Source organism: Leopardus geoffroyi, chromosome A3 (genome assembly GCF_018350155.1).
Source record: "Leopardus geoffroyi isolate Oge1 chromosome A3, O.geoffroyi_Oge1_pat1.0, whole genome shotgun sequence".
Lineage (NCBI taxonomy): Eukaryota > Metazoa > Chordata > Mammalia > Carnivora > Felidae > Leopardus > Leopardus geoffroyi.
Window position 1 is genome coordinate 104,237,593 of NC_059336.1, and position 24,184 is coordinate 104,261,776.

Genomic DNA, 24,184 nt, shown 5'->3' on the forward strand with positions numbered 1-24,184 from the left:
AGGAAAAGTTTAGAATATATCCACGTGGTGATGGATTAGAGCTGAGACATCAATATGAACTCAATTTTAGCTTCATATAGATACAAACAGATACAAACCTGTATACGCATAGGTTAGCATAAAGACATATTTCCTTGCTCTAACTGGGAGGGCCTGGAAGTAACAACATTCTAGTAGCAACAAAAACACTTTGCACCCAAATCTTGGTTTCTAAAACCATTCTCCAACAAAAGGAACCAGGGGTCCTTGAAAAATGACTGATCATAGGCCTGGGGTACACGACCATGACACCAGGGATTTTGAGAGCCCAGGTTTAATGGATTGCACTTGTCGTAACAGTCTGAGTAAAATCCAGCTTAGGAGGTATGACAGCCATTTTTTCCACAAAATTTTCCATACAGATGCCTTATACTTTTTTGAAAATGAGATGTGAAAGTGAGTCATATATGTTCTTCATTAGAAGTTCCTAACATACTCTGGGTATTCAACAACGGCAGAAGGAGGAAAGATTTCCCTCAGACCCAGCGTCCCTTTGTCCCATTCCCTCTCACCCTCATCTCCCAGGCTCCCTCGTTTCACACCTCCCCAGCAGCCATCATCTCACTCTGTTTTTCTGCAACCCAATTTCCAAATCGGGATCAATCCAACCATCTCATTTCCCTACCACTGCCCCCAATACTACCTACATCATCATACTGCCTGGTCACAAATGTGTGTTACATCACAGCAAGCCACTCAAGACTGGGTCTTCAATGATCTCCACAAGCCCTCTTCTTTTTTGCCTCTCTTCTTCCCACCCTATCACCTTCTAGGGCTATAAACACTGGGCATCCCGGTGCAAAGTTTCCGACTCACCCCTGATCTTCTTCCTCATACTTTGACCTAACTCTGCATTCCTGAGAGAATAGAAATAGTTGGTTAGAGTGTTCTCAATTTTTTTGCCCCTGCTGGAAAATTCTTTGTCTCCTCCTCTCTTCAGACTTTCTGTCCCTCCTGTCTCTGAAGAAGAAACATCTGCTTTGGCTTCAGCATCCTTCCTCCATCCGTGTATTAATGGCTTGTCATATGTCTCCCTGTGACCTTCCCACCAGGCAATCCCCCTCTCTCTGGCAGCATCAATCTCTCCCTTCCTACTTCCTCTTTCCCCTCTGGGTTCAGACATGCTCAAGTTACTCCTACCTCTAAAACACCATTCCTCCACCCCACAGGCATGTCAACTCTGGTCCCATATCACCTCCCTCGTTTGAAGGCATGACACAGGATATGGTCCCACACAGGCATGAGTTCAAATTCACCACGACTTACCAGGTAGGTAACACTGGGGAATAACCAAGACTGTGCTAAAGCCTATGGAGGGACTCCTACATGTTGGGCGCCATGCAAAGGACATCACTTAAAATAAGACGATAGCTTATGGAATCCCATCAACATCCTCAGGAAACTGGGCCATTGTATGTTGTTTAAAGAAGAAAAACCGAGTGATCTGTACAAGTATGTGCAGCTAATAAAAGCGGAGGTGGAACCCAAACAGCTTGTCTCACACTAAAGCCAACATTCTGTCTCCCACGAAGCCTAATACCCTGGTCCTCAGTCCCTTATCTATAGAATATCAACATCCTGGTCTCCCTTGTTGAACTCCTACAAGAATGAAAGGAAATGGGGTATGGGGAACACTTAGCCAAAAGGCTGGTACTCAAACAATGAACGTCATTCACCAAATGGTGATGATTACTGTGGATTCACTGGCCACACGTTCCTTCTGGAAATTCTCTCCTCTTGCCTTCCGCAAAGATTTAATCTTCTAGTTTTCCTCCCACTTCCTGACCAATCTCTTGCATTCCCCCACCATGCCCTGTAGCTTATCCTTTAAACGTCGGCTTTTCCAGAGTCCCTCATGACTATTTCTTCCTGCACGATGTCACCTACTCTTCCCAGCTTCGGCCAGTGCATCCCAGAGCCTCCCCACTCCTGCCTGATGCTTCTGCAAACTCATGCTTTCCTCCCTATACATGTTCCTCCTCTGTGTTCTCCATTCTAAACCAAGGTGTTCCCTGGACTGCAAGCTAATTCTCATCACTTCCTTCCTTACAAACCATCAGTAGAGCCCCACTGCCAAAAAAAAAAAAATAATAATAATAATAATAAAATGCAAAATCTTTAACAAACCAAGAAAAGCCCTCCATCATCTGATCCGAACCTGCTTCCCAGCTGCCTCCGATAGCCCCAGTTTATTAGATGGTTGCTATCCTGCCTCTCCATCCCAAGATCTTCTCTCTTCCCAGCTAAATGCCCCCAGATGTTCTAGTAGTTCCTAGCACGGCGTGGTGTCAAATCCTTTTACTATCCTGGGTATCATCTCCAGACTGGCTCCATTTGTCTGGGTCTCGATTTACAAACCAAGTCCAGAAATCAACAGTACTCCAGGCAGTGAGCAGAACTATCTCCTCCAGTGTTCTGAAAATTATGCTTCTTAAAACCCAGTGTGTTCTCCCCATGCCCACCCAGCTGGCCTCTAACTGCAGCATGGTAGCCAAGTCGGCTGTGCTCATTACAAGCTTCAACGTGCTCCCAGGACACCAATGTCGGTGTAGGATCCTTTCAGGTCTCCACTCTGCTCTTCCAGCAGGACTGAAAACCCCTTAAGTGCAAGGACTTTTATTATGTTCTGTCCTCCAAAACATACAATATGGTCATGTCTTTGGCCTGTATAGTAGACTAAAACAAACAAACAAGAAGATTTGTAAGGTCATATATGAAAGTGGAGCCGTGTCAGAAGAAAGGCCGTCCTTAAACTAACTCCCCCATTTTTAAATTCCACTGACTTTAAAACTGGAGTATAGGCGCAGAGTATACTTTTGTATTAAGCGCCTCTTGTGATCTGATGCTCAGCGTTGTGCCACCACAATGACAAAACTGTCTTCTAAATTTAGGAGATCTCTCATGGCAGGAGAAGGTATTATTTGGCTGACAAGATGAGTTCTTTTAAAAGAAATGTCTGGAGTGTGCACTGAAACAAAGCGTAGATGAGATGCCAAATGCGAGAAAGAGAAAGCACCGTGGTGAACCAGCCCCTTAGCGCCTTATACCATGACAGTTATTTATTCAAGCATGAAAACTGGGACATTGTTCTTACAATGCTAATTAGACAAAGAAATGAGATATGCAAATATTTTTAAAAAGTCTACTCACCACAACATTCTCATCAGATGAAAATTAATCAAGAAATCATGGCCCAATGGGGTCGCTTTGGTGCTAATGCCCATCACCCTGACTGCCTGACCTATGATGTCCCTGCAAACAAAAATCAAGTTTGAGTCTAAAATCATTCCCACAAACCTAGAAATAGACAGGATCTAATCCTCAGAATATCACCTGGGCCAAGTGGGCTCAAAGGTCAGTGTTTACCCAAGCAAGAGGCATGAAAGTTTCCAGAAATCTAAGATGCCACACTTTGTATATGTGTGTTTGTGTGTGTGTGTGTGTGTGTTTACTGAGAGAGAGAGAGGGTGCAAGTAAGTGAAGGTGGAGAGAGAGAGGGAGAGAAAAAAGAGAGAGAGAGAGAAGTGGGTCTCATCAGAAGTGGGGCTCGTGTTCACAAGAAGTGGGGCTCGGGTTCACCCAAAGCAGGGCCTGTGCTCACCTGATGTGGGACTCGAACTCACAAACCGTGAGATCATGACCTGAGCTAAAGTCAGATGCTTAATCGACTGAGCCACCCAGGTGCCCTAAGATGCTGCACTTTGGGTCCCCTTGTCTGACACTCCTTCTCCAGTGCAGCCTCAAAATAGAGGGTCTTTCAAGTAGAGACTGAATAGACAGAAAAACAAGATCTATGTATATGCTGCCTACTTCAGACCTAAAGACAGATACAGATTGAAGGTAAAGGGCTGGAAAAAGATATTCCATGCAAATGTAAGCAAAAAAAAAAAAAAAAAAAAAAAACATCTGGGGCAGCAACACATACTAGACAACAGCAACACATACTAGACAAAACAAAACAGACTTTAAAACAAAGACTGTAAAAAGAGGTAATGAAAGGCATTGCTAATGATAAAGGGATCAGGCCAACAAGAGGATATAACAATTGTAAATATCTATGTACCCAAATAGGAGCACCTAAATATATATATAGCAAATATCCACAGACATCAAGGGAGAAATTGACAGTAATATAATAATGGTAGGCACTTTAACACCCTACTTAAATCAATGGATAGAACATCCAGACACAAAATCAATAAGGAAACAGTGGCTTTGAATGATACATTAGACTAGATGGACTTAATAGATATATACGAAACATTCCAAGCAAAAATAGCAGAATACACATTCTTTTAAAATGCACATGTAGGGGCGCCTGGGTGGCGCAGTCGGTTAAGCGTCCGACTTCAGCCAGGTCACGATCTCGCGGTCTGTGAGTTCGAGCCCCGCGTCGGGCTCTGGGCTGATGGCTCAGAGCCTGGAGCCTGTTTCCGATTCTGTGTTTCCCTCTCTCTCTGCCCCTCCCCCGTTCATGCTCTGTCTCTCTCTGTCCCAAAAATAAAAATAAAATGTAAAAAAAAAAAAAAAAAAAAAAAAATGCACATGTAACATTCTCCAGGACAGATCACATGTTGGGCCACAAAGCAAGTCTCAATAAATTTAAGAAGACAAATCATATCAAGCATCTTTTCTGACCACAACAGTAAAGAATTAGAAAGCAATTACAAGAAATAAATTGGAAAAGACACAAACATATGCAGATTAAACAACATGCTACTAAACAACTAATGGGTCAATGAAGAAATCAGAGAGGAAATTAAAAAAAAAACAACTTTGAGACAAATGAAAATGAAAACACAGTGGTTCAAAATCTTTGGGATGTAACAAAAGCAGCTCTAAGAGGAAAATTTATAGCAATACAGGCCCATCTCAAGAAACAAAGATCAAATACACAATCTAACCTTACACCTAAAGGATGTAAAAGAAAAAGAAGAACAAAGATCACAGTTAGTAAAAGGAAGGAAATAATAAAGATTAGAATGAAAATAAATGAAATAGTGACTGAAAAAAATCAGTAGAAAAGATTAATGAAACTAAGAGCTGGTTCTTTGAAAAGATAAACAAAATTGATAAACCATTAGCCAGACTCATCAATAAGAAAAGAGAGAGGATGCAAATAAATAAAATCAGGAAAAAAAAAAAAGAAGTTACCACTCACACTGCAGAAATACAAAAGATTAAGAGACAGCTACAAAAAAGTTTACACTAACAAACTGGACAGCCTAGAAGAAATGGATAAATTCCTAAAAACATGTATCTTCTAAGGCATAATAAGGAAAAAATAGAAAATCTGAATAGATCAATTACTGGTAATGAAATTGAATCAGTAATCACAACACTCCCAACAAACAAAAGTCTGAGACCAGATGGCTTCACAAGTAAATTTTACCAAATATTTTAAGAAGATTTAATGGATTGAAGAGGAATGAACGCTTCCAAATTCATTCTACAAAACCAGCATTACCCTGATACCAAAATCAGACTGAGGCACTACAAAAAAAAAAAAAAAGTAAAAGGAAATTATAGCCTAATATCCCTGATGAGCATAGATGCAAAAGTCATCAACAAAATATTAGCAAACTTAATTCAACAATACATTTGAGAGCCACAAATCAAGTGGGATTTATTCAGGAGACATGATGATTCAATATCTGCAATTAAGTCAATGTGATATACCACGATAACAAAATGAAGGATAAAAGTCATATCATCTCAATAGACACAGGGGAAAAAAAAACTTTTGACAAGATTGAACATCCATTCATGATAAAAACTCCCAACAAAGTGGGCATACGGGTGCCTGGCTGACTCAGTGGAGCATATGACTTTTAATCTCAGGGTCATGGATTCAAGCCCCAAATTGGGTGTAGAAGTTACTTAAAAAAATAAAAACCTTAAAAAAAAAAGTGCGTATAGAAGAAACACACTTCAACATACTAAAGGCCATATATGACAAATCCACAGTAACATAATACTCAGAGGTAAAAAGCCAAAAGCTTTTTTTTTTTCTAAGACCAGAAACAAGACAAGGTTGTCCACTCTGATTACTTTTATTCAATGTCGCACTTGAAGTCCTAGACCCAGCCATAAGACAAGAAAAAGAAGTTAAAAGGCATCCAAATTAGTAAGGAAGAAGTAAAATTGTCCCTATTTGCAGATGACATGATACCACATCTAGAAAACCCTAAAGATTCCACCAAAAAACTCTCAGAACTAATACATGAATTCAGCTAAGTTAAAGGATACAAAATTAATATACAGAAACTTCTGTATATTGTTTCTCTACACGAATGACAAACTAGCAGAAAGAGAAATTAAGAAAATAACCCTATTTACAATTGGAACAAAAAAATAAAATATCTAGGAATAATTTAATTTAAAAAATAAATTTAAGGACGTGAGAGTCATGTACTCTGTAAACTATAAGACACTGAAGAAACAAACTGAAGAGGACACAAATAAATGGAACATACCCATAGAATGAAAGAATTAATATTGTGAAAATATCCATACTACCCAAAGCAATCTACAGATTCAATTCAATCCCTATCAAAATAGCAACAGTATTTTCATAGAACTAGAACCAATATCTTAAAATTTGTATGCAACCACGAAAGACCCCAAACAGCCAGGGAAATCTCAAAAAAAAGAAGAACAAAGCTGGAGAAATCACAAGCCCAGATTTCAAACAATACTACAAAGCTATATTAATCAAAACAGCATGGTACTGGCACAAAAATAAACTAGACACATAAATCAATAGAACAGAATAGAGAACCAAGAAATAAATCCACACTTATATGGTCAGTTGATAGACAACAAAGAAGCAAGAATTTACAATGAGAAGGGGCACCTGGGTGGCTCCGTCGGTTAAGTGTCCAACTCTTGGTTTCGACTCAGGTCATGATCTCACAGTTCGTGAGTTCGAGCCCCATGTCAGGCAATGCAAAGCCTGCTTGGGATCCTCTCTCTCCCTCTCTCTGCCCCTCCCCTGCTTGTGCTCTCTCTCTCTCAAAATAAATAAACTTAAAAAAAAAGAATATACAGTGGAAAAAAGACTATCTTTTATAAGTGGTGTTGAGAAAACTGGACAGCTACATGTAAAAGAATGAAACTAGACCCCTTTCTTATACCATACACAAAAATAAACTCAAAATGGATAGGGTCCTAAATGTGAGACCTAAACTATAAATTTCCCAAAGGGAAACATAGGCACTAAACTGTTGGACATTGGTCTTAGCAATATTTTTTTGGATCTGTCTCCCCAGACAAGGGCAACAAAAACAAAAATAAAAAACTGGGACTACATCAAACTAAAAAGCTTTTGCACCAACAAAGGAAACCATCAACAAAACAAAAGCCAACCCACTGAATGAGAGAGGCCATTTGCAAACAGTATTTCTGATAAGGGGTTAATATCCAAAGCGCATAAAGAATTCATACAACTCAACACCAAAGAAAACAAACAATCTGATTTAAAAATGGGCAGAAGACCTGAACAGACATTTCTCCAAAGAAGACATGCAGATGGCCAACAAAAACATGGGAAGATGCTCAACATCGCTCATCATCAGGGAAACACAAATCAAAACCACAATGAGATATCCTCCCACACCAGTCAAAATGGCTACTATCAAAAAGACAAAAAACATAAGTGTTTGCGAGAATGTGGAGAAAACGGAACCCTTACGCAAATTGGTGCAGCCACTATGGAAAACAGTATAGAGGTTCTTCAAAAAATTAAAAACAGAAATATGTGCGACCCGGTAATTCCGCTTCTGAGTATTTACCGGAAGAAAAAGAAAAACACTAATTCAAAAAGACATGTGCTATTGTTACAGCATTGTCTACAACAGCCAAGATATGGAAGCACCCTAAGTGTCCACTGATAGATGACTAGGCAAAGAAGATGTGGTACGTAAATACCACAATGGATTCAGCCATGAAAAGGACGAAATCTTGCGATTCATGATGCGGATAGACCTAGGGAGTATTATGCTAAGTGAAATAAGTCGGACAGAGAAAGACGAATGGCGTCTTATTTCACTTACATATGGGATCCAAAAAACAAAACAAATGAACAAACAAAAAAAAACCAGAAAGACTCATTAAGGACAGAGAAAAAAAAAAACAAACTGGTGGTTGCCGGAGAGGAGGGGCAGGGGGGCACGACACAGGTGAGGGGGATTAAAAGTTACAAAATTCCAGTTATAAATGAGTCTCGGGGATGAAAAGTACAACATAGGGAAGATAGTCAGTGATATTGTAATAACTTTGCAGGATGGCACACGGTAGCCACACTTACCGTGAGTGCAGAGTAAAGTACGTAAATGTCAAATCACTGTGTTGTATACCTGAAGCTAATATACTATTGTATGTCAACTATACTTCAGGTAAAACGAGAAAGATTTTTAATTTTTTTTTTTAATTTTTTTTTTAACGTTTATTTCTTTTTGAGACAGAGAGAGACAGAGCATGAACAGGGGAGGGGCAGAGAGAGAGGGAGACACAGAATCGGAAACAGGCTCCAGGCTCTGAGCGGTCAGCACAGAGCCCGACGCGGGGCCCGAACTCACGGGCCGCGAGATCACGACCTGAGCCGAAGTCGGACGCTTAACCGACCAAGCCACCCAGGCGCCCCAAGAGAAAGATTTTTTAAAAGGGGGTCTTTGACAAGAGCTGTTCAAGAGGGACCCTCAAGCCATTCGAGGGCGAGGTGGGCACAACACTGCATTGCCCCACGTGAGCCGTGTGCCCTTGCCAAGCTACCTTAGCTCACAGGGCCTCTGTCTTCTCATCTGTAAAGTGGGAACCAGGGTAGAGCTGTCATGAGCGCTGGGTGAGAAAATGCACACGCAGCATCGCGCGTCTGGCCCGTCAGTGAGCGGTCAGCACATGGCAGCTCCCTTTCCCTGCTCCTGGACTTCCTTAGAGCAAAGATGCCGGCGACGGGCTGGGGAGTCCCCGGGGCTGAATCAGTTCACAGATATTTATCGAGGGCCTCCTCGGCACCTGCTGCTGCGTGAGGCCCCCCGTCCTCTAGCAGCTGCCAGTCTAACTGCCAGATGGAGAAGCAGGCAACAGTTGACATCTGGGGCCCCACACGCGAGGTGCCGTGAGAGCTCCACGCAGGAAGGGCAGCTGCAAGGGCGGGGAAGTTTCCTGAGGAAAGGACAGCTACCCTTGGACAGAATGGCTGAATGGCAAAGGAGATGGGGAAGTCATGGGCAGAGCCCAGATCTTCCAAGGTGTGGCCTGTCTGAGGAACTTCAGTCGGATCTGTAGTGCTGAGTATGAGATCATTTCTGTCGCCCAGAAAGAATCCCCCTTAACCCAGCTCCTCCAGGCTGGGACCGGGGCCGTGCTCTGAAGCTTTAATCCTGTTACTCGGCCATCTCTAGAGAATGAGAGACCATCCCCAGACCTGTGCGTCATCTGCCCAGAATAGCACTCCAGTCACACTGACAATGTCGTCAGACCCATGAGGCTCACCCATGAGCAATCTGCAAGGGTGAGGCAGGGAGCAAGTGAGATCTGCAGGAAATAAAAAAACCCAAAATAGTCTCTGCCTGTATAGACGCCTTCATGGACTGAATATACCCTGATGTGGGCAAGCTCCAGAGTTATAAAATGAAAGTCTGGTACAGACACAGAAGAAATGGAGAATATCTGCTTTTAATTTTTTTAAAGATTCAGATCAGGGTTCACTGCCCTTAATTCATTTAAAATGCCACCAAATGACATGCAACTGATCTCCATGGAGCTGTCATCTGGGCTGACTTCTTCTCCATCAAAGAAGCCTTCCCTTCATCCCTATATCCATCCATCAATCCATCCATCCATTCATTCATTCACTATGTGCTTACTTAGTGCCAACCCCTGTTCTAAGTTCAGAGGGGACAACAGTGACCAAGAAGACACAGATCCTCCTCTCTTAAAGCTGACATTCCCAAAGACTGACCTCCCAGGTCAGGCACCCCAGGCAAGACCTACTTGCTTCTGAGTTTTCTGAGCAGCAAATAGAGGTGATTCCATAGAAGCCCTCAGGCACTCCACCCAGGGCCAACCTTGCAGGCAGGGAGTGTCCATTCTTCAGTTTACGTCTTCCTGCTCCAGCCACACGTCTCCAAACTGGTCAAGTCTGATCCAGAGGGATTCCCTACAACGCAGGCAGGATTTCCCCCTACCCTAAACCGTATAATAATGTAGTAGGGCCACATATCCTCACAGGAGCAGGGGACTGTGCTTAAATATGACCAACATCCCTCCCTTTTATGGTCCCTACATTGCATTTTACAAGGCACCCCCACCTGGCTTTTATGCTAATTGAGAAATAAAGCAAGTAACAGTGGACACAGGCCAAAAGGTCGCCTTTCTTACTGATTCAAGCCAGGCTAGAGGAAGCAGACTCGCTCATACCACAGTCCAGCCTCAGACGCACTTGTCCGTGCAGTCCCAGCAACGCTAGACAGGGAGGCCTCCCCATGAGAAGGGGCCAGCCCTCAACACCAGCTCCTTGAGGAAGGGGGAAGGGGGACAGCAGGCCTCCAAAAGCCCCAAGGTATTGATCTCCAGCTTTCCAGCGAGGTAGGTCACCGCACAACCCCTGTGGTAGTGTAAGTAAAGGGTAGAGTCAAGCCAGGTGTATATTTAAAGGAAAATTTCTATCGGTGGGAGCAGAGGAGGCAACTCCTTCTTAACTCCCTGAATGAATTCAAGTCACGCAGTCACCAAAGCCAGACCTGCTGTCATCCTTGGTCTCTCACATCCAATCATCTCCAATATCCTCTCTATTCTGTCCTTCCCATAAACACCTTATCCTTTCCCTCACCCCTTCCATACCAACGGTGTATCATGTCTTACTTGGACCACTATCCTAGTCCCAACTCCGGACCCTTCACCCTCTCTATCTTCCACCCATCTGCCATGACAGTCTATCTAAAATGCAATTCTGGTCACGTTCTTACCCCGCATGCAACCCTTCCTTCGCAGGTTCTCCATGGCTCATGAGCCCTTTTCCATTATGGCCCCAGCTTACCCGCCAGCTTGGTTAGGGGGGTGGGTAACCACTATGACTTCTCAAGCAGGCCATATGAACTCTGGCCACACAGAGCCTTCTGTTCATCCACAATGGGCTTCATTGGTTTACCCCCCTTTGCCTTCATGCATGGTCTCCTCTCTGCCTGGAATGTTCTTCCTCCACTTTATTTCCCAAGCAGTTTCTACTTATCCTTGAAAAGTCAGTGTAAAGTCTTTGGGGGAACACTCCTCTGAATGGCTTACGCTGAGCCTGGTGGCCCTTGGCCTGGTCCTGCTAATAACCCCATCTTAGCACTAACCTCACATTGATTGTAATTGATGGGTTCCAGTCTCTTTGACCCCCAACCCTCTCTCTCTCTACTTGATCCCAACTGACCCTGTAGGGGAAAAAAAATGAGAATTTAGAGAACTCTGAAAAAAAATCTCCAACTGATCTCTATAGAGAGATTACAGAACTACTGCATCTAAAAAACAAAAACATATACCTACAGAAAAGGAATAGTTAAGAGAAAGAGCTCTTGAAAATTAAAAATAATTATACAGGGGCACCTGGATGGCTCAGTCAGTTAAGTGTCCGACTTCAGCTCAGGTCATGATCTCGTGGTTCATGGGTTCGAGCCCCACATCAGGCTCTGTGCTGACAGCTCAGAGCCTGGAGCCTGTTTCCGATTCTGTGTCTCCCTCTCTCTCTGCCCCTCCCCCGTTCATGCTCTGTCTCTCTCTGTCCCAAAAATAAATAAACGTTGAAAAAAAAATTAAAAAAAAAAAAAATCATCCCAGGGGCGCCTGAGTGGTTCAGTTGGTTAAGCATCCGACTTCAGGTCAGGGCATGATCTCACAGTTTGTGAGTTTGAGCACCGCGTTGACCAGCTCAGCGCCCGGAACCTACTTCGGATTCTGTGTCTCCCTCTCTCTCTGCCCCTCCCCCGCTCGTGCTCTCTATCTCTCTCTGTCTCTCTCTCTCTCTTTGCCTCTGTCTCTCTCTCTCAAAAGTATAAACATTAAAAAAATAAAAAGAAAAATGAAAATCATCCCACTGAACTGAGCTCAGAGTTGTACACACTCAACAAATGTTCACTATGAATGGACCTTTGGCCCATAAAAGAAGGACACTGGATACAAAGGCTGGGTCGGCCTGTCCCCCCTCCCCAGTCCTGCTCCCAGCACACAGACAGATGGATGCTCAGGACCACTGTGACACACGGCGATCATGCAAAGTAGACAGTGCCGCTAAAAAACAAATCAGGTCCCAGGCCACAGTGGAGAAAGAAGCCGGGATTCTGGCCCAGCCGCTAACCATTTGGCATCTGCCAGATCCCAGTCTGAGTGAAACTGCCACGTTTTTAAATGTAGGCGAATTCCTTTTTTAATTTTTGGTTTGGTTAACCGAAGCAAATACGATCGTGCGCCAAGGCGGTCCCAGAGTGTCGGTGCGCAGGGTCCGGGCCGGGCTCACAGAACTCCTTGCTTGAGGATTGAAAAAGCCATCCCGGTGCGGGCAAAGGGCAGGACCCCAGCGGCGGGCTGCCACCTTGTGAGGCCCGGTGGACCCAGCGCGAGCTGTTACCATTTTTCCACGTCTCCATTTTCTCATCTGGAAGACGGGGATGGTGACGGCACCCATCTCACAGGGCTGCCGTGACAACTAAAGGAGTGACGACGTATAAAACGCTCAGGGAAGCACTCAGTACGTGGAGTTATTATCTGGTGACGGCTTGAGCTCCTGTCGCCTTTCTCTCTGAGAACCTACCAACGCACAGATTCATCCACAGGGACAGAAGAATGGAGTTAATGAAATGTGGAGGAAGGAAAAGGTACGGAGGCCTGCACGGGCATTTGTGCTACACGGAGTATCAAGTTTCCGGCAGACAAGCTCCTAAGGACAGCAAGCCAGCCGTTCATCATCCACACTTGACCTCCCGGGTGGTGCAAATGATGCTCCCCGGAGACGGACAACAGGGCCGATGACGCTCCTCACAGCTGCAGCCTGGGCGCTCTTTCTACCTGTCCTAGGTGAGCGGGCTGCGAGAGCCGAGGAAGGCAAGCCCGAGGCAGGACCCAGGCTCAGAGCAGCTTGGAAGCAGTCTACGCTGGCATCAGCGTCACCGCCGCTCTCAGCGCCGCCACGGCCACAGTGCAGGGTTTGAGGAGACTGGGGTTTCCTACAAGGTTTTCTCAGCCTCTGATGACTTAGTTCACGAGAGCTCTGTTCCTTGAAATGTTCTCAGAGTCACAGACGTCTCACATTCCTTGGCCACATCAAAGGGGGAGGGATGCCCAAGGCTTTCCTCTCCTACGGCACGGAAAAACTCCATATACCACCTGCGCTCTCGGGCTGTCCACCTGCAGATGTGACCTGGAGACTTTGCTCAGTGCTGAAGGGCTGGAGGTCAACTTCTAGGTCTTTGTGCCTGAGAGACCCGGAGACCTCATTTAGAAATGGCTGCACTGGACTCTTATCTCTGAGGTCGCTTCCAACCATAAAAATCTCAGGGCTCTCCTTCTATGAAGGGTTATTCTCCATACCATCGCCACCCCCTCTCCCCTCCTGCCAGTGTAACCCCTGGAGGCCTCCTCACAGGGAGCCCCTCACAGTGCTGAAGTATCTCAGTTCCCTGGCTATACCAGGAGCTCCCGGGGGGCACACACCTGCTCCCGGTCAGCTCCGCTCACTACCCACAGCGTCTCCTCCAACATGTGCTCACAGAATCGAAGTACATTCGAAACGGTAATTCTTTAAAATAACCACTTCAAAAATTCATGTCATGTGCTACTTCTCTGTAGTTGTACTGGATCCTTAGCTCTTTGCTCTTTGGGGGAAAAGGCAGCAGATGTGCCTTTTAAAGAATCAATGTTTAAATTTCAGTTGTTAAAAATGTAAACTGCCATGGAAACACCACAAATAAAATTTTTCACCATTTTCACGCCCGCCCCAAATGCTGCAAACTTATTTTTTAAGACATTTGTGAGTCAAATTATATCCTGAAGAGTCATCCAGATAACTGCATCCTACATGCAATCTTGGCCTTGAGCCAGACAGTTACTCAGCTGATGCACCCCCATTCTCCTTATATTGACCACTTTGTAATAATCAGCACTCATAGCGGACAAGGCGCTAAACTGATGAGAGCAACAAAATCCCAGCCTTTTCTTCCATACAAAAGCAAAGAAATAGAAAAGAAAAATAATCTGCAAGTCATTATTGGTATTTGCTACCCTCTGGCGGTCAACCTGGGAAAGAAGTTTCTACACCAGAAAACTGGAAACTATTTCACAGATGGCCCCTCTGAGGCTCACCCAGCTCAAACCCTTTATCCATCCCATGGGTCTTCCCCGGCATTGGAACAAGTCCTGCTACTCTGCACCTTACACCTGTGTATGTATGTGTGAGGACACTAGAGAAAGAATAATGTCAACCTGAGTAGAACGAGATGAGCAATGTGAATCTGCTTCCTCAAAGCATACACATCTAAAAAGACAAATATACAACGGACACAGGATGAGCTCCATTTTCAATGCTCCAACTCTCTATGAGACCAAATGACTGGCCACATCACAAAAGTGTCAACGGAATAAAAACATCAGTCAACTTTGCCTCCTGAATTTCAATGATACACACGCTTGTGAGCATCACACATTTTCAAGACATTACTCTAGGGGACCCATCTCCTCCCCTCACTCTACCCTCCATTATTCCATGCCTCTTGACAGGGCAGAAGTCTCAGTGCGATCATTGTCAGAGTACTTCCATTTCCATCCAGTCTCATTCAGTTTAGTCCCCACCCCAAGTCCTTGTGGGTACAAGACCCTACAGAGATGCTTCTTAGTCCTTAGTGTTGGGTGAGGGCCAGGCTCTGGAGGATGGTGTATGCCTCTGACTCCTCCTGACACACTCTTGCCTAGGGAGTTTTTCTAAAATATGGTATCCATTAGAAAGGTGACTGCTTTTCTTTAGAACATTCTATAGCTCCCCGTTAACTATGAAATCATTCATGAATGGATCACCCTTGTGTTCAGAGTCTTTGAAGTGGGATGGGTGGGTAGATGGGTGAATGAATGAATGGATGGATGAATGGATGGGCGGATGGATGGATGGATGGATGGATAGGTGAGTGGATCAGTGGATGAACAGATGGATGAATGGGTGAGCTGGATGGATAGATAGATGGACAGACAGATGGATAAATAGACAGGTGGGTCTATAGTGTGAAGATTGACAGGCTGATTGATGAGTGGATGGATGGATGGATAGATGGAGAGGTGAGTGGAAGGAAGGAAGGAAGGAAGGAAGGAGGGAAGGATAAAAAGACTGCATGACTTTTAGTGCTCTACTGGGACCTACACTAAAGCTGAATAAAAAGACATGGTCTCTGCCCACTAAATGTTCTATTAATAATGAGAAAAATAAGATCAAACTGAGTGACAAGAAGGAGGTAAACATAAAATGATTCCAGAAGAAAACTACAGTGGGTGACCTCCTAGCAAGAATTAAACAGACAAAAACTTGATAGTATCATAGTGGTAGCCACAGAAATTGAGGTTATTAATTTTAGGGACTGAGGGAGCGTCAACTCGGGGAAAAATGTCATAGCATCTGGTTCATGGTTGTCAGGGCAGGCAAACTGTCACACTCTGACACGAGCTGCCCAGCCCCAGCCCCAGCCAGTGACTAAAGCACACAGAGCCAGATGCAGGAGCCAGCACCAGGGTAAGAACACTCACATCCCAGACATCTCTGAGGATGTGTCAAAGCCTGGGTGAAGGGGAAGCCCCAAGCTAAGGCCAGAGAACAGCAGGAACACACAGCCTGCTCAGCTGTGTTCACCCAACGAGCCATCACGCCCCTTGTGGTTTAAAGAGCCCACTTTGACTCAGAAGACTCATTTACCCCCTACCTCTTCTTCTTTGTTGTTCTAATTCTCCATGAAACCTTACAGTCAAAGGTCTTGAAAAGGTTATTCAAGGCCAGGATATCCCCGCACTCCCATCAATAGGGGAGAGAGAGACTCTCTTGAAAACGTGGACCCTACCACCTTCCTCAGGCCCTTTATTCATGTCCAACAAGGCTCACTATCAGAAAAGATCATGTTCCCGTCACAAGTTCTGAGTGTCCCACATGAAACCATTTTCTTCCCTTTGCTCTCCCTTCAGCCCCAGGAAGTGGGAAAAACTATCCACCATCATACATACCGCAACCTTTTATGACTCAGAGAGGGTCATTCACTCTCTCCACTCTTCTCGCAAGACCATGTGTCCTCCACTGCACCCCAGGAAGACAGTCGGATGGCACGGACCTCACTGCTCTCCAACCCATATCCACAGACACCCATGACCACAGACATTTTTCAGCCACATCCAGCTTCAGCCTCATAATTCTCCACTGTCAGCTCAAGCACCAGTACCACAAAGGGCTGAGCATGGGTTATAAACCCAATTTGGTATCCCCACAACCTCAGAGGTCATTTTCATGATCTACATTCCTGACCTTGATCACATAAGCCCCCACATCCCTTATGATAATAATAGCAGCCTCCGCGTATTGACGATTTAGTGCATGCCTGCACCCTAGAAGCCCTTTACAGGTGCTAACCCCCTCAGGCCTGTATTACAACAGCTCTACGAGGCGGTGCTTTCTTTTTAGGGGCATGGCGAGGCTCAGTGACTTGCCAAGGTCATGCAGAGGCAGGCTGCAAATCCAAGAGGCTGGTTCCGGAGTCCATGCTGTTAATGGCCTCTGGAGTAAGCACAACATTCCAGCTGTTTCCATGCATGTCACTCCCACACATCTCAACCGAACAACTTTATATGGGGCATCTTCCCTCTGCCTGCCTCAGCACTGGCACTAGGATAAGGCGAGAAGGAGGAGCCCGGGTCCCAGCAGCTGCAGACCTGGTTGGCGGCTGTGGTGAGGATCTTCCTCAGCCAACAACTCACAGGCCAGCTCACGGCCTTCTGTGGCCCAAAGCTGTAACTCCGCTAATTGGGCAGCTCATGAACATGCCTGAGAACCTCCAGCTTCTTAGGTTTCATGTAGTGCATCTGGGCTGCCCCTGTTCCCACCGAAGTCAACCATATCTTTCAATAACATCTACATGTCAATCTTATCTACACAACATACTAGGTATGACCTTCCTTCCGTCTCCCTTACCAAGGACCAGCAGAGTCAGCCTATGTATATTCAATGCCCGCCTTGAACAAATTCCTTTAACCTCCTCATGCCTCAGTTTCCCCATATACCAACGGAACTCTCTCAGAGCTGTTGTGAGGAGAAAGAAGTTAACACCTGTAAAGCACATATTACATGTAGAGTCCGAAGGAAGGGGTTAGCAACATCCTTCTTCCCTGCCACCCTGGAATGGGTCGAGGGCTTGGGGTGTGGGGCATGAGAATAAACACGTGTTGAATGCTAAGTTCACAAATCAGTTTGTGGATTCTGATTCATTCTTCATTCGTTCTGTCAACTCCTACTCGCTGTGCTCCTACTATGTGCCCTACCATGTGGGAAGCTGAACACTCAGCCGTGAATGAAGCCAGCAGGGCCCGCACTGCAATGAGCTTTTAGGCTAGCAAGGACGCAGAAACAGCCTATCATGTCTTTAGCTGGTCGTAACCATAATAAATGCTGCAAGGGGGAGTGCAGTGCCTTGGGCACATGACAGAAGGATCACCCGTAGGCTGTGACCTTTCTGAAGAAGGGACACTCGCCTGAGCTCTGACATGTACACGAAAACTCACCAAGTGAAAAGTGGGGGTGGGCTTGCTAGGCAGCACAACAGCATGTGAGAAGGAGGGTGGAGTGAGAAGTCATGCAAGTCACTAGAGACCAGAAGAGAACTTGGGCCATGATCCTAGGGGCCCTGGGAGGCCAGGAGGGTGACAAGGTGGCTGGGACAGGGCTGGAAAGTTACAACTGTAGGCATCTGCTCTGCACGAGGGTTCTCCAAGTAGGGTGCCCAACCAGTCAAGGCAGCATCACCTGGGAAGTTGCTGCAAATGCAGGCTCCCCAGCCCCTCCCAGAGTGGCTCAGGACTCTGGGGGAGAGACCCCGCTTCTGTGCAATACCTACTTTAAAGACTAGGGAGGGGCTCAGTCGGTTAAGTGTCTGACTTTGGCTCAGGGGTCATGATCTCACTGTCCGTGAGTTCCGGCTCTGTGCGGACAGCTCGGAGCCTGGAGCCTGCTTCGGATTCTGTGTCTCCCTCGCTCTCTGCCCCTCCCCCGATTGCTCTCTTGCTCTCTCTCTCTCTCTCTCTCTCTCTCTCAAAAACAAATGAACGTCAAAAAAAGAAAAAGACTAGGGAAGACCCTTAGGCGAGGGGGGACCGGCTTGTCTTATGCTGAAATATCTACTTCCACACAAAATTAACCCAAAACGATGGGCTAGACCTCCTTCACATTTCACACTCCCTCTACTTCTGCCTCCAAACTCACGGTGACTTTCCCCCACTTCCCTCCTCCTTCTGGAAAGGCCTCCCAGCCTCCCCACTTCAGCTACAGAGCCCTCCCAAGCCCCCACCTCCCACCCCTGCCAAACGTCTTGGTTTCCTTTTCCTTTTGTTCCTGCTAATCACTTAATCTGGCACAGCACTCTGGACACAAATTGGAGGAAGGCTATTAAGGCAAGCCTTTAAGAGAAAAATCTGAAAATGCTGAGAAACTATGGAAATGAGAGAGAACCATGAAGAATAAGACATCTGGGCAAAGTTTAAAAGGACGGGGCATGCTCAGCCTTGAGCAAAATGTCACCATGGGGAGCCGCGGTGACAGTTTTCTAATACATGAGGAATGCACGGAGGAGAAAAGGATCCATTTTTCCACTCATCAGCGAGAGCAGAACAAGCAGGGCCGTCTTAGGTTTCAGCCGAGAAAACATCTGTCATGCGTTTGAGCCCTAGGAGAGGAGGAGTTGCCAAGAGGACGGGTGAGATCATCCTCGCCCGAGACGCGCGCGATGAGATCACAGTGGCCGGGGTCGCTGTCCATCAGGGCCGAGCGCAGCAGGGGCACCCGAACCGTGCAGAGTCGCAGGCTCCGCGAGCGGGTCTCCCTGTCACAGAGTCGACCTGCCTCCTGGGGCAGGGCAGGTGCTGACTCACGGCCACTGCATTTTGCTTTAGATACAGAGGAATCCAAAGGGAACTACGCACTTGTGCAAAACGTCTCAGACTTGCCTCGTTACCTGCAGGCCAGGATTCCAGGCATCTGTTTTCCTGGAAAAGCCCATTTATTCCTTTCTTACAGCCAGCTGCTGTCTCCCCAGCAACAGCGGCACTGGCAACAGGCATCACATCCGTAATGGCTCGGAGCTACTGAACATCTGCTCTGTGCCAGTGCTCTACACAAACCCCCTCACTCTTGCCTCACCATTATCACAAGGCCCGTTTCACAGGCAAAGAAATTAAGGCTTAAGGAGGGCTCTTGATTTGCCCACGACCCCACTGCTGGTCATGTCCAGGCTGAGACTGGAGCCCTCGGTTTTCTGACTTCACAGCCCATGATCAAGATAATGCCTTTACGGTGCCAGCGTTCAGTAGAATGGAGAATGCACACCTTTTAAAAAATAAGCCACTCTGGGGGCGCCGGGGAGGCTCAGCCGGTTAAGCAGCCGACTCTTGATTTGGGCTCAGGTCATGATCTCACGAGTCATGAGTTCCAGCCCTGCATCGGGCTCCCCACTGACAGTGCAGAGCCTGCTTGGGATGCTCTCTCTCCCTCTCCCTGCCCATCCCCTGCTCATGCTGGTCTCTCTCTTTCTCTCTCTCTCGCTCTCAAAAACAAATAAACATAAAAGAAAAGAATCATCCACTCTGTCTCCTCTCTCCCATCTTCTTTGCTCCAGATCTGGTGATACTTAAAATCAAGTCTCTTCCAGAAGGTCTGCCCCTTCCCCGTCTCTGCTGTCCTGATCCTGCCCCTCGGGACTCCAGCACTAGGCTGAATGAGCTAATGGGGCTGCCGGCAGCCTGAGCGTCCTTCACACAGCATCGCCCACTCGGAAACATAAAGCATAGGCTTTCTGCACCGCCTTCTAGCCAGGAGCCAGCAGGGGCCTTCGTGTTCACCGAGCACACTCTCCGCAAAGGGACCCCAAGGCTCCTGCCGTCACAGGGGATATTATGCAGATACTGCCATCGAGGCACCAGCTGATCCTGAATCCGATTTTGTCCCATCTACAACATAATTCTCAGCTTACTGGTTTCTCTCCTTTTGCCTCTTTCTGGAGTCTCGAAATGGCTGCAATGGTTTCTATGACAGACTTGAAGAAGAAGTCCTCCTCAGCACTCTGATGCTGTGCTAGATAGAGCCTTGGCCTCACCTCTGCGCCCAGTTCATCACAAGCTCATGCATTTGTCAGATGATTCAGCTAAGGGGACCAACCAGCTGAGCCACTCCTGACGCGGGGCTTCAGAATTGAACACCCTTTAAGGGCCGCCGAAAAACAAGGGCGGGAAGCAGTGCCCATGGGCAGACTTGAGGTCACTGGCTCAGTACGGAGTGTGGGTGTTCACGGCATCACAGTCGTACCAGCTGACAGGAAACACAAAACACAGGGAAGCTCCTGTCAGGCAGGCTTCCTGGGAAGCCGGACCAACACAGTGGAAATGAGTAAAGAAGGATTTTCCTGCTAGTCAGATGACTTTGTGCTGATGTCAGGTGAATGAAATTTATTCCTTCTTGATGGAAAAATTGGATTCAAGCCACAATGTATATTCATGGGTTTCTTAATTTTTCTTCCAGCTTCACCAAGCTCAGTGGAGCTTAAAGCAGGCTTTTCCCTCATGCAAAGAGATGAAAAGGGCCCAGAGAACAGATAATGCTGAGCCTTGAGGAGGAGGTTAAGGAGGAGAAGCAGGAGCCTTCCAGAACTTTCCTCTCTGGGCTGCTCTTTCCAAACTAGTTGGTATTGGGGAAGGTATGGGAGGAGGCGAGGTAGAGATGCCTTCCGGGGGTCTGGCTTCATGGACTCCAACCTGTGACGCTGAATGTCACACCCCAAAAAGCCACACGACCATCAAAGCTCCCCAGTAAACTCAGCTGAGATATGCCAGCCTTCCCTCACGTGTCAGCTTTTAGCTGCTTCTCCAGCAGATGCATCTGTTCTGAATGACCCGTTCCCCCAGGGTCAAAGTTTGTGGCTCTTTTGCCACAGTGCCTATGTTCCACCCACCATAATCAGCAGCACATCTAAGATGCTGATGGATAGGATCCCATGATAAGAAGGGTGCAGAAATGCTCTCTGGGTATGGCCAACTGGCACTTCTTAGTATCTAACCATTAACCTTAGCCACATTATACCAACTGTGGCTCAGGAAACTCAGCTCCTGAAACTGTTACCCATCCCTGGAATAAGCAGAGAATAAACAGTGATGTAAATTCAAATCAGAGTCGACTACCTTCGTGGCACCCATAGCTTGGAAAGTCACAGCTAACCTTGAAGGGGTCAGCGCTGCCAGCATCCCGTTGAATCTTGCACTCTTGTTCTTAATAGGGGAACAGGACCGCCCATCTGGAGCCACAGAGCCAAACCTAGGGTAGGGAAGAAGCAGGTGGAAAAGAGGGGCAGGGTTAACACAAAAGAAGAACTTGGCACCACTAGAAAGGATACCATATGCACACAGAGGGATGTCCCACAGGTTTCCGGATCCAGGAACCGCCCTCGCAAGATAGCAGAGTCAAGAGTGAGGCAAGATGTCCTCAGGAGACTCTGACAAAGGCTTGACCCATGAAAAGTAAAAGCAGGTTCCCTGCCACCACCAGCCCGTGACTCAGTAGCGGCTCCCGGCAAAAAGAAGGATGAGGACCACCCTCAATGAGCCAACGGTGGAGCCCGAGTGTGAAGACCACACATCGATCCGCTTTTTTGTGGTTGATATACAATTCAAATACCATAAAATCCTTTCTAAAGCGTGCAATGCAATGGTTTTTAGCACCTTCACAAACTTGTACAACCATTACCACTATCCAATTCCAAAACATTTCACCACCCCAAAAGGAACCTCATACTATTAGTGGTCACTCCCCATCACACCCCCAGGCCCTGAAAACCATGAAGCTGCTTTCTATCTCTATGGATTTGTCTACTCTGGACATTTCACATCAGCGGAATCATACCACGTGTGGCTTTTGTGTCTGCCTCCATTCACTCAGCTCACTGTGTTCAAGGGTCACGCGTGGTTTAGCATGTATCATATACTTCCTTCCTTTTCGTGGGCCAATGATATTCCATTGTATGGAGTCACCGTATTTTGCTTATCCATTCATCCGTTGATCGGCACTTGGGTCGTTTCCCCTTCTACGGATACTATGAATATCTACACTATGCACACTTGTGTACAAGTTTTTGGGCGGACATGTTTTCAATTCTCTTGTGAACAATGTTTCCACACCTACCCAGGAACAGAGCTGCCACTGGCTCCTACGAAAATTGTAAACTTTTGAAGAAGTGCCAAACTCTTTTCCAAATCAGCAACACCATTTACATTCCCACCAGCAGCGTAAGAGGGTTTCAATTTTTCCACATCCTCGCCAACCCTTACTATGGCCTGCCTCTTTTTTTTTTTTTTTTTTTTTTTTTTCAACGTTTTTATTTATTTTTGGGACAGAGAGAGACAGAGCATGAACGGGGGAGGGGCAGAGAGAGAGGGAGACACAGAATCGGATACAGGCTCCAGGCTCTGAGCCATCAGCCCAGAGCCCGATGCGGGGCTCAAACTCACGGACCGCGAGATCGTGACCTGGCTGAAGTCGGACGCTTAACCGACTGCGCCACCCAGGCGCCCCTGGCCTGCCTCTTTTATTATAGCCATCTGAGCAGGTGCAAAATGGTGTCTCACTGCGGTTTTGATTGGCATTTCCCTAATGACAATGAGGCTGAGCATCTTTTCATGTGCTCAGTAGCCATTTGCATATCTTCTTGGGAGAAATGTCTATTCAGATCTTTGCTCATTTTTCAAGTGGGTCATTTTTCTTTTTATTGTTGAACTGTAATAGTTCCTTTTGTATTCTGGATACTACATATGTGTGATTTGCAAATGACCTACATGGTATACATGTATCATATATTACAACATATGTGATTTCCAAATATTTTCTTCCATTCTGTGCATCGTCTTTTCACTTTCTTCATAGTGTCCTTTGAGTTGCAAAAGTTTTTTCATTTCATTGAAGTCTAATTTATCTCTGTTTTTGTTTGATTGTTTGTGCTTTGGTGCTTAAATTAAGGTCACAAAGATTCACACCTATGTTTTCTTCTAAGAGCTTTACAGTTTTGGCCCTTACATTTACATCTATGATCTTTTTTTTTTTTTTTTTTTTTTGAGAGAGAGAGAGAGAGTGAGAGAGCTTAAGTCAGGGAGAGGGGCAGAGGAGGAGAGACAGAGAGAGAGAGAGAGAGAGAGAGAGAGAGAGAATCTCCAGCAGGCTCCACCCTCAGTGCAGAGCCCGCTTGCAGGGTCGATCCCACAGTCCTGGGATCATGACCCGAGCTGAACTCAAGAGCTGGATGCCCAGGACACTCAACCGACTGAGCCACCCAGGCGCCTCTATCTGTGATCCATTTTGAGTTAATTTTTATATATGGGATGAGATAAGAATCCAAATTCAGGCTTTTGCATGTGAATACCCAGTTGTCCCCACACTATTTCTTGAAAAGACTATTCTTTCCTCGTTAAATTGTCTTATCACCCTTGTTGAATATTTATTTCCCATAAATGTAAGAATTTATTCCTTGACTCTCCATTCTACTTCACTGTCTGCATATCTATCCTTATGCCGATACAGTGGTTTTTCTTTTTCTTTTTTGCCTCCCACCTGCTTTCAGGGGGATCCACTATAATAATCACACTGTCTCAATTACTATAGATTTGTAATAAATTTTCAGATCAGAAGTGTGAGTCTCCTACGTTGTTCTTCTTTAGCAAGATTGTTTTGGCTATTCTGAATCTCTGGTGTTGCCATATAAATTTTAGGATCAGTTTCTCAATTTCTGAAAAAAAAAAAAAAGGTAACTGGGATTTTGATAGGGATTCCAATGAATCTGAACATCTATTTATCGGAATACTTTTTATCAACACCCCAAAAATGGGGCTCCTCCTTCAAAAT

The 24,184-nt window shown here is 45.8% G+C and overlaps 1 protein-coding gene across 1 annotated transcript in view; it reads right to left on the reverse strand.

Moving 5' to 3' along the window:
- ACOXL (acyl-CoA oxidase like) overlaps nucleotides 1-24,184 on the reverse strand; it is a 341,271-nt gene that overhangs the window by 266,500 nt on the left and 50,587 nt on the right. Inside the window, exon 9 of the mRNA XM_045446915.1 lies at nucleotides 21,478-21,610. Coding sequence (XP_045302871.1) covers nucleotides 21,478-21,610 — 133 coding nt within the window. The remainder of the gene's footprint in view (nucleotides 1-21,477; nucleotides 21,611-24,184) is intronic.